We start from the raw sequence: 15,300 nt of genomic DNA, 5'->3' as shown, positions 1-15,300 counted from the left end.
AAAGAGGGACGAAATGGGGGCCTGTTTTAGACAGGACAATTGGGGAAGGCTCCCTGAGGAGGTGGCAGGTTGATTAAGACCTGGGTGAAGAGAAGGAATGAGCCTGATGGATGTGGGCGAGAGGATGTTCCAGGCAGAACGTGTTTCAACCAAAAGCAGGTGCAAAGGCCCTGAGACGAGAGGGGGCCGGGAGTGTTGAGGAACTATGAGGAGGCCACTGTGACTGGAGGAGAGTTAGTGAGCAGGGAGGGTGGGAGATGAGGACGGAGAGGGCTGAGGGCAGATTGTCCTGGGCCTCGTGGGCCACAGTGAAGGCCTTGCTTTGCCCCTGAGTGAGCAGGGAACCGTGGGAGGGCTCTGAGCAGAGCTGGGATGTGAGCTCATTTAGGTGTTAACAGGATCTCTCTGCCGTGTGGGGAACAGACTGTCAGCGACAGGGACTCTATTAAGGAAGCTATTCTGTTTGTCCAGTTGAGAGATAATGGAAACTCTGACAAGAGTAATGCAGTGGAAGTGGTGAAAAGTGGTCAGATGGTGGTTGTGCTAGAAGATACCAGTATTTGCTGTTTTAGCTAGGGGGACAGGGAGAGAGGGAAACAGAGGAGTTGGGGGCTGGAGAGGGTTGGCCCTCCAGCTCTGGCTAGACCCTCCCGGAGAATGGAGCTGTCTTTTACTGAGATGCAGAAGACCGTGGTGGGAGAGGGGAGAAGACCTGTAGGGAGGACTGAGAGCTCCGTTGGATTTAGGATATTTTTTCTTTTTTTTCTTTTTGAGTTGGGGTCTCACTCTGTTGCCCAGACTGGCATGCAGTGGCATGATCACAGTTCACTGCAGGCTTGAATTCTAGGACTCAAGTGCTCCTCTTGCTTTGACCTCCCGAGTAGCTGGGACTACAGATGTGCACCACTATGCCTGGCTAATTTTTAAATTTTTTTGTAGAGATGAGGTCTTGCTATGTTGCTCAGGCTGGTCTTGAACTCCTGGGCACAAGCGATCCTCCTGCCTTAGCCTCCCAAAGTGTGGGGATTACAGGCGTGAGCTACCAGGTCTAGCCTGGACTTAGGGATTTGAGCTGCCAGTTAGACAGTCAGGTAGAGAGATGGAATCAAATACGTGGGTCTGGAGTTGAAGGGAAAGGTCTGGGCTGCTATAACAAAAATACTGTACACTGGTGGCTTAAGCAACAAATATTTGTTTCTTATAGTTCTGGAGACTGGGGAAGTCTAAGATCAAGGTGCCCACGCTTTCTCACCATGTCCTCATGCAGCAGAAGAGGGCAAAAGAGTACTCTGGGGTTTCTTTTTGATAATTTTTCTTTTTATGTTATTAGAAACAGGATCTCACCTTGCTGCCCAGGTTGGAGTAGCATGATCATAGCTCACTGCAGCCTCGAACTCCTGGGCTCAAGTGATCCTCCCATCTCAGTCTCTCGAGTAGCTGGGACTATAGGTTTGAACCAGCATTGAGCTAAGCTCAATTTTGAATTTTTTTATAGAGACAGAGTCTCCCTATGTTGCCCAGTTCCTGTCTCAAGTGATCACCCGCCTCAGTCTCCCAAAGTGTTGAGATTACAGGAGTGAACCACTGTGCCTGGTGGAGTTTCTTTTGTAAGGGTACTGATCACATTTATGAGGGCTCCACTCTTTTATTTTATTTTATTTTTTTGAGTTGGAGTCTCACTCTGTCACCCAGACTGGAGTGCAGTGGCTGCTCCCGGCCACCGCAGCCTCGACCTGCTAGGCTCCGGCAATCCTTATGCCTCAGCCTTCCAAGTAGCAGGAACTACAGGTACGCGCTACCATGCCTGGCTAATTTTTGTTGATTTATTGTAGAGATGAGGTCTCGCCAAGTTGCCCAGGCGGGTCTCGAACCCGCGGGCTCAGGCAATCCACTCACCTCAGCCTCCCAAAGCATGGGATTACAGGCTGAGCCACCGAGCCCGGCTAGGGCTCCACTCTTATACCTCAAGTACTTTCCGAAGGCTCCACTTCCTAATGCCATCACATCAGGGGTTAAGATTTCAACATACGGATCTTAGATGGTCACCAACATTCAGTCCATTACGAGTGTGGACAGAGAAGAGAAGAGGCCTGGGACTGAGCCCTTGAGAGTACCAGCCTTGGGAGATCAGGCAGAGGAACAGGAATCAGTTGGGGGGGAAGGAGAGGGAGAGGGAGATAAAGAGGGATGGGGAGTGGGGAGAGAGAGAGAGACAGAACTCCAGGAGAATGGTGTCTGGGAGCCAAGTTCTTTTTTTTTTTTATTTGAGTTGGAGTCTTACTCATGACCACCCCAGCATCAACCCGCTGGGCTCCGGCGATCCTTCCGCCTCAGGCTTCCAAGTAACCAGAACTACTGATACATGCTACCATGCCTGGCTAATTATTTATTTCTTTATTGTAGAGACAAGGTCTCCCAAGTTGCCCAGACTGGTCTCCAACCTGTGGGCTCAGGCAGTCCACTCACCTTGGCCTTCCAAAGTGCTGGGATGACAGGCTGAGCCACTGGACCTGGCCTGGGAGTCAAATTCTTAGCTTTTCCTTTCCCCTCCTTCATCTCCCTGTCTTGAGGGTCCCTAAGACCATCCTCCGGTTTAATGATTCACTCAAGGGAGTCACAGAGCTCAGAAAAGCTATTACGCTCATAGTGACAGTTTACTACAGCAAAAGGCTAGTGACTAACATCAGCAAAGGAAGAGGCACAGGGGGCAGAACTCAGGGAGACCAGGCGTGAGCACCCAGCTATCCTCTCAGTGGAGTCATCTGCACAGTGCTTAATTCTCCCCACAACAAAGTGTGACAATAGCAAGGAGTATTGCCAACCAGGGATGCTCACATGATCCTTGGTGTCCAGGGTTTTTATTGGAGGTCAGGCATGTAGGCATGGTGACTGACTTTCGTCTCCAGCCCCACCAGATACCAAGTGACCTGAGGCCCCAAGCATAGGTCACAATGTTAGCAAAGACTGTCTGGCATGACCTGAGGCTCCAGGCTAACTAAGATGCTCTCCTCAGGCAGGACATTTCAGGAGCTTAGCATTCTCACCCAGGAGCTGGTCAGGGCCGATCCTTTCTTTGGAACATGCAGGATTTGATCCAGGCATGGTGGCTTACTCCTGTAATCCCAGTAGTTTGGGAGGCGGAGACAAGAGGATTGCCTGAGTTTAGGGGTTCAAGACCAGCCTGGGCAACTTGGCGAGACCTTGTCTCTACAGTAAATCAAAAATCTGGCCAGGTGTGATGGTGCATGCCTGTGGTTCCAGCTACTTGGAAGACTGAGGTGAAAGGATCACCTGAGCCCAGCGGGTCGAGGCTGTGGTGGTCATGAGTATGTACTGCCCTCCAGCCTGGGTGACAGAGTGAGACTCCTACTGAAAAAACCCCCCCAAAACAAAAAGAGAAATGCATAGGGTTTAGATAACACAGGTCTGCTGAGTTCACCCTCATGGCATCCTGCTACTGCCACCTGCAGCTCCCCTCTTTGCTTTGAATAATAACAATCACAAAAATGGTGGCTGTCACAGCCCCTTGCTGCCAAGTGCTCCCTCTGTATCTGGCTTGCGGACTCCTTCCTGCAGTGCTGAGAAATAGCTGCCATTAGTATGGTCCATGACATGCCCAGTGTCACACAGTTCACAAATGGTGGAGTCACAATTCAAACCTCTATCTACCTACCTCCAAGCTCTTCCACGGGGCATGTCACCAGTGGAGCTGGGATTGTTTTTGTTTTTCTTTTAAAAAATTTTTTTGAGGCCGGGTGCAGTGGTTCACACCTATAATCCCAGCACTTTGGGAGACCGAGGTGAGAGGATTGCCTGAGCCTGCTGGTTCGAGACCAGCCTGGACAACTTGGTGAGACCTCATCTCTACAATAAAAAAAAGCCAGGTGTGGTGACGCATGCCTGTAGTTCCAGCTACTTGGAAGGCTGAGGTGGGAGGATCACCGGAGCCCAGCAGGTCTAGGCTACAGTGGCCATGAGCGTGCCACTGCACTCTAGCCTAGGTGATAGAGTGAGACTCTGACTCAAAAAAAAATTTTTTTTTCAGAGAACATTTTATTATATAAATGTTTATATAGAAATGATGAAAGAATATAAATGAATAAAAATGTGTCTCTGAGTCAGGATTTAAAAATTAATTTTTTTTTTTTAAAGATATGGGGTTTTGTTGTGTTGCCCAGGCTAGTCTCAAACTCCTGGCCTCAAGCAATCCTCCTCCCTTGATCTCCCAAAGTGCTAGGATTACAGGCATGAGTCACTGCTCCTGGCCAAGGCAGGAGATTTTAAACAGCATCAAGGGGGCAGGGTGGAAGCAACAGAGGCAGGCAAGGCCTGCTAGGTGACGGTTTGCCAATGACCTAAGTTCTTTGAGGAAGTGACCCGGGCAGGGAAGGAATCAGAGCAGCCCCAGTTCAAACACCAGCTTCATTGTTCACTAGCAGTAAAAGTGACCTTGGCAGTTGACCTCTCTCTGATCTTTTTCTCCTTATTCATTCATTCATTGGATTCACTCAGTAAATATTTACTGAGCACCTACTGTGTCTCCTGAATGGTTCCAGGTCCTAGGGCACCACAAAGAGCATGACAGATGTGTGTATTTGCCTCATGGGGCTCTCATTCTAGTAAGGAAGACCAACAAGGGAAAGAAGTAAAATGTGTCAAAAAATACTAGAGATATGCTTGACAGATTAAGTATGAGACATCCAGTTTATTCATTTCCTTGGGCTGCTGTAATAAATAACCATAAACTGGGTGGCTTAAAACAACATAAATTTAGACCAGGTGCTGTGGCTCTTGCCTATAATCTTAGCACTGAGAGGTTGAGGTGGGAGAACCTCTTGAGACCAGGAGTTCAAGACCAGCCTGAGCAACATAAAATAAAAGATAAAATAAGCTGGTGTGGTGGCTCATGCCTGTAATCCCAGCATTTTGGGAGGTGGAGGCGAGAGGGTTGCCTGAGCCCAGGGGTTCGAGACCAGCCTGGGCAATTTGGTGAGACCTCGTCTCTACAATAAATAAAAAAATTAGCCGTGTGTGGTGGCGTGCGCCTGTAGTTCCAGCTATTTGGAAGGCTGAGGCAGAAGGATTGCCTAAGCCCAGCAGGTCGAGGCTGTGGTAGCTGTGAATGTGCCACTGCACTCTGGCCTGGATGACAGTGAAATTCCAAGTCAAAAAATAAAATAAAATAATTTAAAAAGTTAGCTGGGAGTGGTGGCATATGCCTTTAGTCCCAGCTATTCCAGAGGCTGGAGCAGGAGTATTGCCTGAGCCCAGGACGTCGAGGCCGCAGTGAGCTGTGATTGTGCCACTGCACTCCAACCTGGGCAAAAGAGACTCTGACTCAAAAAAAGAAAAGGACACTCTTATTGGATTTAGGGTCCATCCTAATCCACTATGATCTCATCCTTACCTTAATTGTACCTGCAAAGACCCTCTGTCCAAACGAGATCACACCCTGCGGTTCTGAAGGGGCATGAATTTATTTATTTATTTTTGAGTTGGGGTCTCACTCTGTCACCCAGGCTTTAGTGCAGTGGCACCATCATGGCTACTGCAGCCTTGACTTACTGGGCTTAGGGGATCCTCCCACCTCATCCTTCCAAGTAGCTGGGACCACAGGCACATGCCCCCATGTCCGGTTAAGTTTTTTGATTTATTATAGAGATGAGGTCTCACTATATTGCCCAGGCTGGTCTCGAACTCCTAGACTAAAGTAATCCTCCCACCTTGGCCTCCCAAAGTGCTGGGATTACAGAGATGAGCCACTGTGCCCAGCCACTACACTATTTTATATCAGGGACTTGAGCATCTGTAGATTTTGGTATCTTTGGGAGGTCCTGGAATCAATTCTCCATTGATACTCCATTGAGGGATGATTGAATTTTTTTTTTTTAAGAGACAAGGCTTCATTCTGTAGGCCAAGTTGAAGTACAGTGGCATGATCATAGCTTGTTGCAGTCTCAAACTCCTTGGCTCAAGCGATCCTCCTGCCTCAGACTCCTGAGTAGCAAGGACTACAGGTGCACACCACCATGATTTTTTTTGTTTGTTTATTTTCCCTTAAATCTGACAAATCTAACTAAGGAGAACAAGCAAGCAAGAGAGGAGATGTTTTGCAATTTTGGTTAAGGTAGTCAGGGAAAGCCTCACTGAGGAGGTGACATTTGAGCTGAGCCCTGAAGGAGGGGAGGAGCGAATCATAGAGAGCTGGAGGAAGAGTAAGTGCAAAGGCCCTGAGGCAGGGATGTGTAGGAGGAACAGCAAAGAGGTCTGTGGGGCTAGAGCCCAGTGAACCAGTGGAAATGGGCAGGAGGTGAGAGCTGAGGGTGAACTGAGCCAAATCCTGCAGTGCCTTGCAGGTGGTGGGGGGGACTCAGTGAGCTGGGAGCCGTGGAAGGGATCTTTGCAGAGACTGGAGCTACCTTGAGTGGGAACAGGCGCCCTCTAGTGATTGCATGGGGGAACAGAGGGGAGGTGAGGACCGCAGAGAGACCAGCACCCAGGCTGCTTTGACAGTCCCGGGGAGAAGGGTGGCTTGGACCAGAGGGTGAGAAGTGGTCAGTTTGGGGATAGATTTTATACATGGTGCTGTCAGGATTTGCTCATGGGTCGGCAGTTCGAGAAAGAGAGGGTCCAGGATGACCCGAGGCTTTGGGCCTGAGCGCCTGGAAGGACCCAGTGGCATTCTGAGATGGGAAGGATGGAGGGAGGAGCAGGACTGGGGAGGGAGCAGGAACTGGCGGGGGCACAGCGGGGTGGAGAGGATGCCCTTGTGGGGGTGTGGGAGGCCCAGGGGACGAGGATGTCCTTGTAAGGGTGTGGAGAGGCTCATGGGACGAGGATGCCCTTGTGGGGGCATGGAGAGGCCGCAGGACAAGGGTGCCCTGGTGGGGGAGTGGGAGGCCCAGGGGACGAGGATGCCCTTGTGCGGGTGTTGAGAGGCCCACGGAATGTCCGCACGGACATGTTGAGGAGGTGCTTGGCTGTGCGAGTCTGGAGCTTGGGCAGGATGTCTGGACTGGAGACAGAAATCCGGGAGTCCTCGGTAGACAGATGGTACGAGAGGTCCCCAAGAGAATGTCTGAGGATAGAAAATGGCAGCAACAATCGCCATGCAGACCCAATTACATCTTTCATTCTCTTAGCAGATGTTTGTGGGAGGCATGGTGCCAAGTGCTGGGACTTCATTGAGGAGCAAACTCAGGCGCGTGCCCTGCCCTCAGGGAGGTGGCACGGATGGTAGGGACAGTCGTGAATCAGACAGCTCTCCAGTGAATGGATGAGCTCAGATGGCAGATGCAAGGCCCGGCTCTGTGCAGACGGAGAGCAGAACTCACCTTGCTTTCTCTTTCAGGGTCTATGTACAAGTTAGAAAAAGGTGCCAGTGTGGTAGCTACTACTTCATGTGGCTGTTTACATTTTTTTTTGGTGGGGATTTCTTCTCTCCCTTAGATTGGAGTGCAGTAGTATGATCACAGCTCACTGCTTTTGTACCTCCTGGGCTCAGGCGATCCTCCCTCTTCAGCCTTCCGAATAGCTAGGACTACAATTGCACACCATGATACCTGACTCATTTTTTATTTTTTTATTTTTTGTAGAGATAGGTCTCACTGGTCTCGAACTCTCAGACTCAAGCAATCCTCCTGCCTCAGCCTCCCAAAGTGCTGGGATCATAAGCATGAGCCACTGCACCGGCATTGTTTAAATGTAAAATAATTAAAATGTGAAAAAAGGCCGGGTATGTTGGCTCATGCCTGTAAGCCGAGCACTTTGGGAGGCTAAGGCAGAAGGATTGCTTGAGCCCAGGAGTTTGAGACCAGCCTGGGCAACATAGCGAGACTTTATCTCTTCCAAAAACAAAGAAAAATTGGCTGGGCATGGTGGTGTGTGCCCAGCTACTCAGTAGTCCCAGCTACTCAGAAGGCTAAGGCGGAAGGATCACCTGGGCTCAGGAGGTTGAGGCTTCAGTGAGCCACGATCGTGCCACTGCACTCCAGCCTGGGTGACAGAGTGAGACTCTGACTCAAAAAATAAATAACTAATAATAAAGAAATAAAATAGTCACTCGATTGCATTAATCCTGTTTTAGGAGCTCAGTGGTCAAGTGTGGCCAGCAGTGACCACAGACCTAGAAAGCTTCTGTCACTGCAGGAAATTCTATTGGGTGGTGCTGTGCCCTTTATGGTCACCTGAGGGATGACCGTCATGATAGATGTACAGCTCTATAGTGCCTGTCTGGAGCTCTGAAGATCTGGTACCTTTGTACAGTGCACATCCTGTCCAACCACACGGGGCAGCTCTGCTCTGCTTGGAATGTGGAGGAAGGCTTTTTGAGGGTTATAATGGAGGTGGTATATAACAGGAGAAGGCCAGGCGCGGTGGCTCACACACTTTGGAAGGCCAAGGTGAGAGGATTTCCGGAGCTCTCGGGTTTGAGACCAGCCCAGGCAACTTGGTGAGACTTCTCCTGTACAATAAATAAAAGAATTAGCCAGGTGTGGTGGTGCATGCCTGTAGTTCCAGGTACTTGGAAGGCTGAGATGGAAGGATCACCTGAGCCTAGCAGGTTGAGGCTGCGGTGGTGTGAGTGTGCCACTGCACTCCAGCCTGGGCAACAAGAGTGAGACTCCAACTCAAAAAAAAAAAAAAAAAAGTAACAGGAGAAAGAATTCAGTAGCAAAATGGGAAGGGGACGGAGGGGGACAGAGAGCATCTCCCGACAGCGTGTGCATAGTCCCGGAGCTGGAGAGACTAAAGCCATTGTGGCTGGCGTGGAGTGACCAAGGGGAGTTGTGGTGACAGTCCCTGTGGGGTCAGTCTCTGTGGGGTCTTGCAGGCCCTGATATGGAGCATGGTCCTGATTCCTGGGGGATTAGGGTCCTTGGAGGAGTCTTAGCAGGAGACTGACGTGGTCAGATGTGTAATTCTGGGTATACCACTTCCTTGACTGTGTGATCTCGGGCAGTTACTTAACCTCTCTGGGCCTCAGTTTCCACATCTGTAAATGAGGACAACTAGTAACATCTTTACACTGTGAGAATGTACCTGTAACAGGCTTCAGACCATGCCTGGTGCATAGTAAGCACTGCATAAAAGGCTCTCTCACCATTGATTATTATTGTTGTTATTATTGTGTGACGAGATCTGGGTAGAGAGCTGATTGGCAGGGGAAAGGGACATTGTGAGATCTGAGAGACCATGGAAAAGGTAGCTGGACTCACCTAGGCAGGACGAGATAGGGTGGAGTGCCAGTCTGTCTTGGAGGAGGATTTCTCTTTTTTGAGTTGGCATCTCACTCTGTCACCCAGGCTGGAGTACAGTGGCACAATCACGGTCACTGTAGTCTCAACCTACTGGGCTCAGGTGATCCTTCTGTCTCAGTTTCCTGAGTAGCTGGCGCTACAGGTGCTTGCCACCATGCCTAGCTAATTTTTTGATTTATTGTAGAGAAGAGGTCTCACTATGTTGCCCAGGCTGATCTTGAACCAAAAGTACTGAGATTATAGGTGTGAGCTACCACACTGGGCCTGAGCTGGCAAGATTTATCCCACTAGGGGAGGAAGCCTCAGGGATCACGTGTGATGTCCAGGTTTTTGGCCCAAAGCCCTAGAAGGACGTGACGTTTCCAGAAGAAAATCTGGTTCGCAGTGGATGTTTGATGCATGCAGATTTCTTTGTTCTCCAGCTCTCAAACTGCGGCTCAGCTGAGGAGTGGAAATTCTCAAGGTCACTTAGGTTCCACCCAGAACATGCCCTGTGGGACTGCACGGTCAGCCCCAGCGTAAGGATCCGGCACAGGACTTGGCTTTGGGCTCCCGTCTTGGCCCCAGCCAGCACATCCAGCCTCAGGAATTGATTGAGGGGAAGATTTGCTCGGCTGGGCTCATGTCTGCACCATGGTCTCCTGGCTCAGTTGCTTTGAGGCCTGGGCTTTCCCGCCAGACAATAGCTGATGTTTGGGGTACCCTCCTCTCCTTCCACTAATTCAAATTCATGGCCAGGCCCAGTGGCTCACACCTGTAATCCCCCAGCACTTTGGGAGGCAGAGGAGGGAGGATTGTTTGAGCCCAGGAATTTGAGACCAGCTTGGGCAACATAGTGAGATCTCAGCTCAAAAAAAAAAAAAAATTAGCTGGGCAGGGTAACACACACTTCTCTCTGGGGCGTGTTGTCTGGGACAAGTTCTGTGTTCTCCTGACACTCAATCTCCCCATGAGTGAAGTATACTGGCAGCTGGAAACTCACTTTCTTCAGTCATTCAACAATTTTATTTGGGAGAAGGAGGGGTATAGGTATTGTACATGAGGTAAGGTAGGCAGGGCAGAGGCCAGTTAGTGAAGGTCCTTGAAGGTCGTGGAAAGATTCTGGATTTTATTCTAATAAAGTGGGGAGCCTCTGGGGGTATGGAACATGGGAACTGCTTATGGAAACTCCCATGCTCCTCGAGGGCCACATGGGTCATGGCTGGGAGATAGCAAGAGTAAGAGAGGGGAGCAGAAGCTCGGAAAATTGTTTAGGGGAGAGATGATGGTGGCTTTGATGGGAGGATCATGGCAGAGATGAGAGGAGGGTGAACTCGAGAGAGATTTGGGGTTTAGTGAGTGAACTTGTCAAAGAACTGGATATGGGGGTGGTTATCAGAGAGGAATCAAGGAGGCCAGGCATGGTGGCTCAAGCCTGTAATCCCAGCACTTTGGGAGGCAGAGGCGAGAGGATTGTCTGAGCCCAGGGATTTGAGACCAGTCTGGGCAACTTGGCGAGACCTTGTCTCTACAATTAAAAAAAAAAAAATTAGCCAGGCATGGTGACACCCATCTGTAGTTCCAGCTGCTTGGAAGGCTGAAGTGGAAGGATCGTCTGAGCCCAGCAGGTCGAGGCTGTGGCATCTGTGAGCATGCCATTATACTCCAGCCTGGATGACAGAGTGAGACTCCAACCAAAAAATAATAAACAAACAAATAAGTGCAAAGAAACACATGAAATTAACAAAAATAATACATTCTTTTGGATTGGCGTGCTGGCTCACACCTGTAATCCCAGCACTTTGAGAGGTGGAGGTGAGAGGATTGCCTGAGCCCAGGGCTTCAAGACCAACCTGGGCAACATGGCGAGACCTCATCTTTACAATAAATCAAAAAGATTAGCCAGGTGTGGTGTCATGCACCTGTGGTTCCAGCTACTTGGAAGGCTGAGGCAGAAGGATCACTTGAGCCCAGCAGGTGGAGGCTGCAGCAGCTGTGAGTGTGCCACTGCACTCCAGCCTGGGCGACTGTGAGACTCTGATTCAAAAGCAAAACAAAACAAAACAAAAAAAACCTGATGCATTCTCTTTGGGCCAAGTTCGATGTGAGAGGACATTAGCTATTCAGCTGGAAATTCCAGGGAGACTGCTGAATAGAAGAGCCTGTCATTTGGGGAAAGGCCAGGAGAGAAAATCCAGAATTGTTGTTTTGTTGGGAGGATGGGATTAGAGGTGGGGGAATGTGCTCTGTGAGCTTGACATGTTGGATTTGAGTTGACAAGGACATCCAGAAAGAAATAGCAAGTAGGAACTGGATACGGTTTGGCTCGTGCCTGCAATCCCAGCACTTTAGAAGACTGAAGCAGGATTGCTTGAGCCCAAGAATTTGAGACCAGCCCGGGCAACTTGGTGAGACCTTGTCTCTACAAAAACTCAGAAAATTAGCTGGGCATGGTGGTGTACACCTGTAGTCCCGGCTACTTGGAAGGCTGAGGTGGAAGGATCGCCTGAGCCCAGGAGGTCGAGACTACAGTGAGCTGTGATTATGCCACTGCACTCCAGCCCGGGAGAGGAAGTGAGACCCTAACTCAAAAAGAAAGAAAGAAAGAGAGAGAGGGAGGGAGGAAAGAAGGAAGGAAGGAAAGAAACAGAGAGGGAGGGAGGGAGAGAGAGAGAAAGAAAGAAACAGCAAGCAAATAGGAAATATATCTTAGCTACTGTAACAGACAGACCCCAGGACACAGTGGCTTAAAGAAGGTAGAGGACTTTTTCTCTCCCACCTGACAGGCTACAGTAAGGGGACCAGGGTGGATGGGCGGCTCTGTGCCACTTGAGATTGTTCTGGGACCCAGGTTCCTTCCATCTTGTCACTCTGCTGTGCCTCAGGGTTTTGTCTTCATCTCTGCATGATCAGTACTAGGTCATGGGTGCTTTGTATTCTTTTTTATGAGACGGTCAGGGGTGACCACAAGAGGAGACACAGGAGAGACCCAGGGAGAAATCAAGTTTATTACTCATTGGTCCTAGAGATAGAGGTGTGCCGTGTCATGCAGGGCCACAAGGGAAAGGGGCCAGGGTGGTCAGAGCCTTTATTGGGATTTCCACAGTGAAAGTAAGGCAGACAGGATGGTGCTAACTTGATTATTTTATTTATTTATTTATTTTGAGTTGGAGTCTCACTCTGTCACCCAGGCTGGAGTGCAGTGGCATGCTCACGGCCACCCCAGCCTTGACCTGCTGGGCTCTGGCAATCCTTCCACCTCAGCCTACCAAGTAGCTGGAACCACAGGTGTGTGCTACCACATCCGGTTGTTGATTGATTTTGTTGGACTTTAGGCTCTAGGCTGTAGGGCAGTCTCCAGTTGCCTGGCATCTGGCCCTGGGCTGATTCCCACAGAGGAATGCTGTCTCCTGGTGCAAGGGCCAGATAGAAGGGTCTGGCTCTGGACTGATTAGTTTGCCTATCAAAGACATGATCCTGGCTGGGTCCTTTGATGTCTCTAAAAATTGACTGCTTCTGCTGAGCACAGTGGCTCATGCCTATAATCCCAGCACTTTTGGAGGCCGAGGTGAGAGGATTGCCTGAGCTCATGGGTTTGAGACCAGCCTGAGCAACTTGGCGAGACCTCATCTCTACAATAAATCAAAAAATTAACTGGATGTGGTGGCACATGCCTGTAGTTCCAGCTAGTTGGAAGGCTGAGGCGGAAGGATCGCCTGAGCCCAGCAGGTTGAGGCTGTGGTGCCCGTGAGTGTGCCATTGCACTCCAGCCTGGATGACAGATTGAGACTCCAAGTCACACACACACACACAAAAAGGCTACTTCTGGAGAGACAGTCTCTTGACAGCCTGAAAGATTTTTAAAGATGTCAAGACAGCCAGATGCAGTGACTCATACCTATAATCCCAGCACTTTGGGAGGCGGAGGCGAGAGGATTGCCTGAGTCCGGGGGTTCAAGACCAGTGTGGGCAACTTGGCCAGACCTCGTCTCTACAATAAATAAATTAAAAAAAGAAAAATTAACCAAGTGTGATGGCATGTACCTGTAGTTCTAGCTACTTGAAAGGCTGAGGCAGAAGGATCACATGAACCCAGCAGGTCGAGGCTGTGGTGACCGTGAGTGTGCCACTGCACTCCAACCTTAGTGACAGTGAAAATCTAATTAAAAAAAAAAAGATGTCAAAACTTTGTAATATACAGAAAATTAAAAAACATTGCCAGGCACGGTGGCTCATGCCTGTAATTCCAGCACTTTGGGAGGACTGCTTGAGCCCAGGAATTCAAGAGCAGATTAGCAACGTAGTGAGATCTCATCTCTACAAAAAGTAAAATAAAAAGCAATCTTTAACAACAACAAAAAAAATTACGACACAGTGGGCAGAACAGTATTCTAAGCTGGCAGAACAAGGAAAGAATGGAAGTTCAGGGGAGCAGGAAGTGGGGGGAAGATGTCCCTGACACTTGCCTCTTCTGTTCTCATTCCATGGATGAACCCCTAGTCTCCTAGCTTCGCCCGGCCTCAAGAGAGACTGGGAACTATGGTCTCCACTTGGGCAGCCCTGTGTCTGCCTTCTCCTTGTTGCTGTGGGAGGAAAGGAAAGAACGTGTACTTATGTACCAGCTATCAGGATGTCAAGTCTGGAACTTGGAGGAGGGTCTAAGCTGGAGACGTGAATTGAGCAGTTATCTGCAGAGATGCTGTTTAAAGGCACGGGGATGGCAAGGTGACTTAGGATGAGCTTTGAGAGAAAAGGGAAGAGGGCCAGGACCCAGCCCTGCTTGAATCCCATCATTTATTCATTCGCTCATTTTAAAATTCTTTTTGAGTTGGAGTCTCACTCTGTCGCCCAGGTTGGAGTGCAGTAGCATGCTCACGGCCACCACAGCCTTGACCTGCTGGGTTCAGGCGATCCTTTCGCCTCAGCCTTCCATACCTGGAACCACAGGCGTGTGTCGCCACGTCCAATTAAGTTTTTATTTATTGTAGAGATGAGGTCTCGCCAAGTTGCTCAGGCTGGTCTCGAACCCTGGTTGTAGGCAACCCTCTCATCTCGACCTCTCAAAGTGCTGGGATTATGGGCATGAGCCATTGTGCCCAGCCTCATTCATTTATTTTTGAGACAAGTTGTCACTGTCACCCAGGCTGGAGTGCAGTGGCATGATCACAGCTCACTGCAGCCTCGACCTTGTGTGCTCAGGCGATCCTTCCACCTCAGTCTCCTGAGTAGCTGGGATGACAGGTATGAGCCACTGCACCTGGCCACCTTATCATATAAAGGACAGGGAGAGGAATTTCCCAAGTTTCCTCACAGTTCCTCGTGCTGTGACCTAGCACATTCTTCTCCTTCTGGCTCTCTTCTCAGGCCATGTATGACCCCATCAACCCTGACAGAGAAACCTTGGAGCAGCCATCGCTAACAGACCCCCAGCGTCTGTCCAACGAGCGAGAGGTGCTGCGAGCCCTGGAACCCCTGCTTGCCCAGGCCAACTTCTCCCCACTCTCCGAGGACGCCCTGGCCTATGCGCTGGTGGTGCACCACCCTCTGGACGAGGTTCAGGTACCTGCCTTCCAGAGGGGACTAAGACTTCCAGCAGGCCTTGGGGCCGGCTGGAGGCTTTGGAGGCAAGGGCTGCAGGGAGTTGCAGTTCTGAACATGGGATGCTGACCCATGTGGCACCCTTGGGGAGTTAGAAAAAGGTGCCACTTTCAGGCTGGGCATGGTGGCTCACATCTATAATCCCAGCACTTTGGGAGGCCGAGGTGAGAGGATTGCCTGAGCCCAGGGGTTCGAGACCAGCCTGGACAACTTGGCGAGACCTCGTCTCTACAATCAATCAAAAAATGAGTTGGGTGTGGTGGTGCAAGCCTGTAGTTCCAGCTACTTGGAAGGCTGAGGTGGAAGGATCACCTGAGCCCAGCAGCTTGAGGCTGCGGTGGCCATAAGCGTGCCACTACACTCCAGCCTGGGTGACAGAGTGAGAGACTCCGACTCAAAAAAAGAAAGAAAAGAAAAAGGTGCCACTTTCTCAGGTCACTTCACTGCCATCTGTTGGAAAGTG

General features: G+C 50.0%; 1 protein-coding gene across 4 annotated transcripts in view; it reads left to right on the top strand.

Moving 5' to 3' along the window:
- The window catches only part of TMEM143 (transmembrane protein 143), a 28,870-nt gene that overhangs the window by 4,170 nt on the left and 9,400 nt on the right, over positions 1 to 15,300 (top strand). For 2 of the 4 annotated variants that reach the window (XM_008056805.2, XM_008056811.2), the window contains one exon: positions 14,604 to 14,798. The exons of the other annotated variants lie outside the window; for them this stretch is intronic. In XM_008056805.2, the coding sequence (XP_008054996.1) occupies positions 14,604 to 14,798 (195 nt within the window). The remainder of the gene's footprint in view (positions 1 to 14,603; positions 14,799 to 15,300) is intronic. 4 annotated transcript variants of the gene reach the window in all.

The sequence above is a fragment of the Carlito syrichta genome, unplaced genomic scaffold, assembly GCF_000164805.1.
Source record: "Carlito syrichta isolate Samal-C Ts95f unplaced genomic scaffold, Tarsius_syrichta-2.0.1 Scaffold85413, whole genome shotgun sequence".
NCBI lineage: Eukaryota > Metazoa > Chordata > Mammalia > Primates > Tarsiidae > Carlito > Carlito syrichta.
Note: the sequence above shows the minus strand (reverse complement) of the source record. Positions and strands in the feature narration are given on the sequence as shown.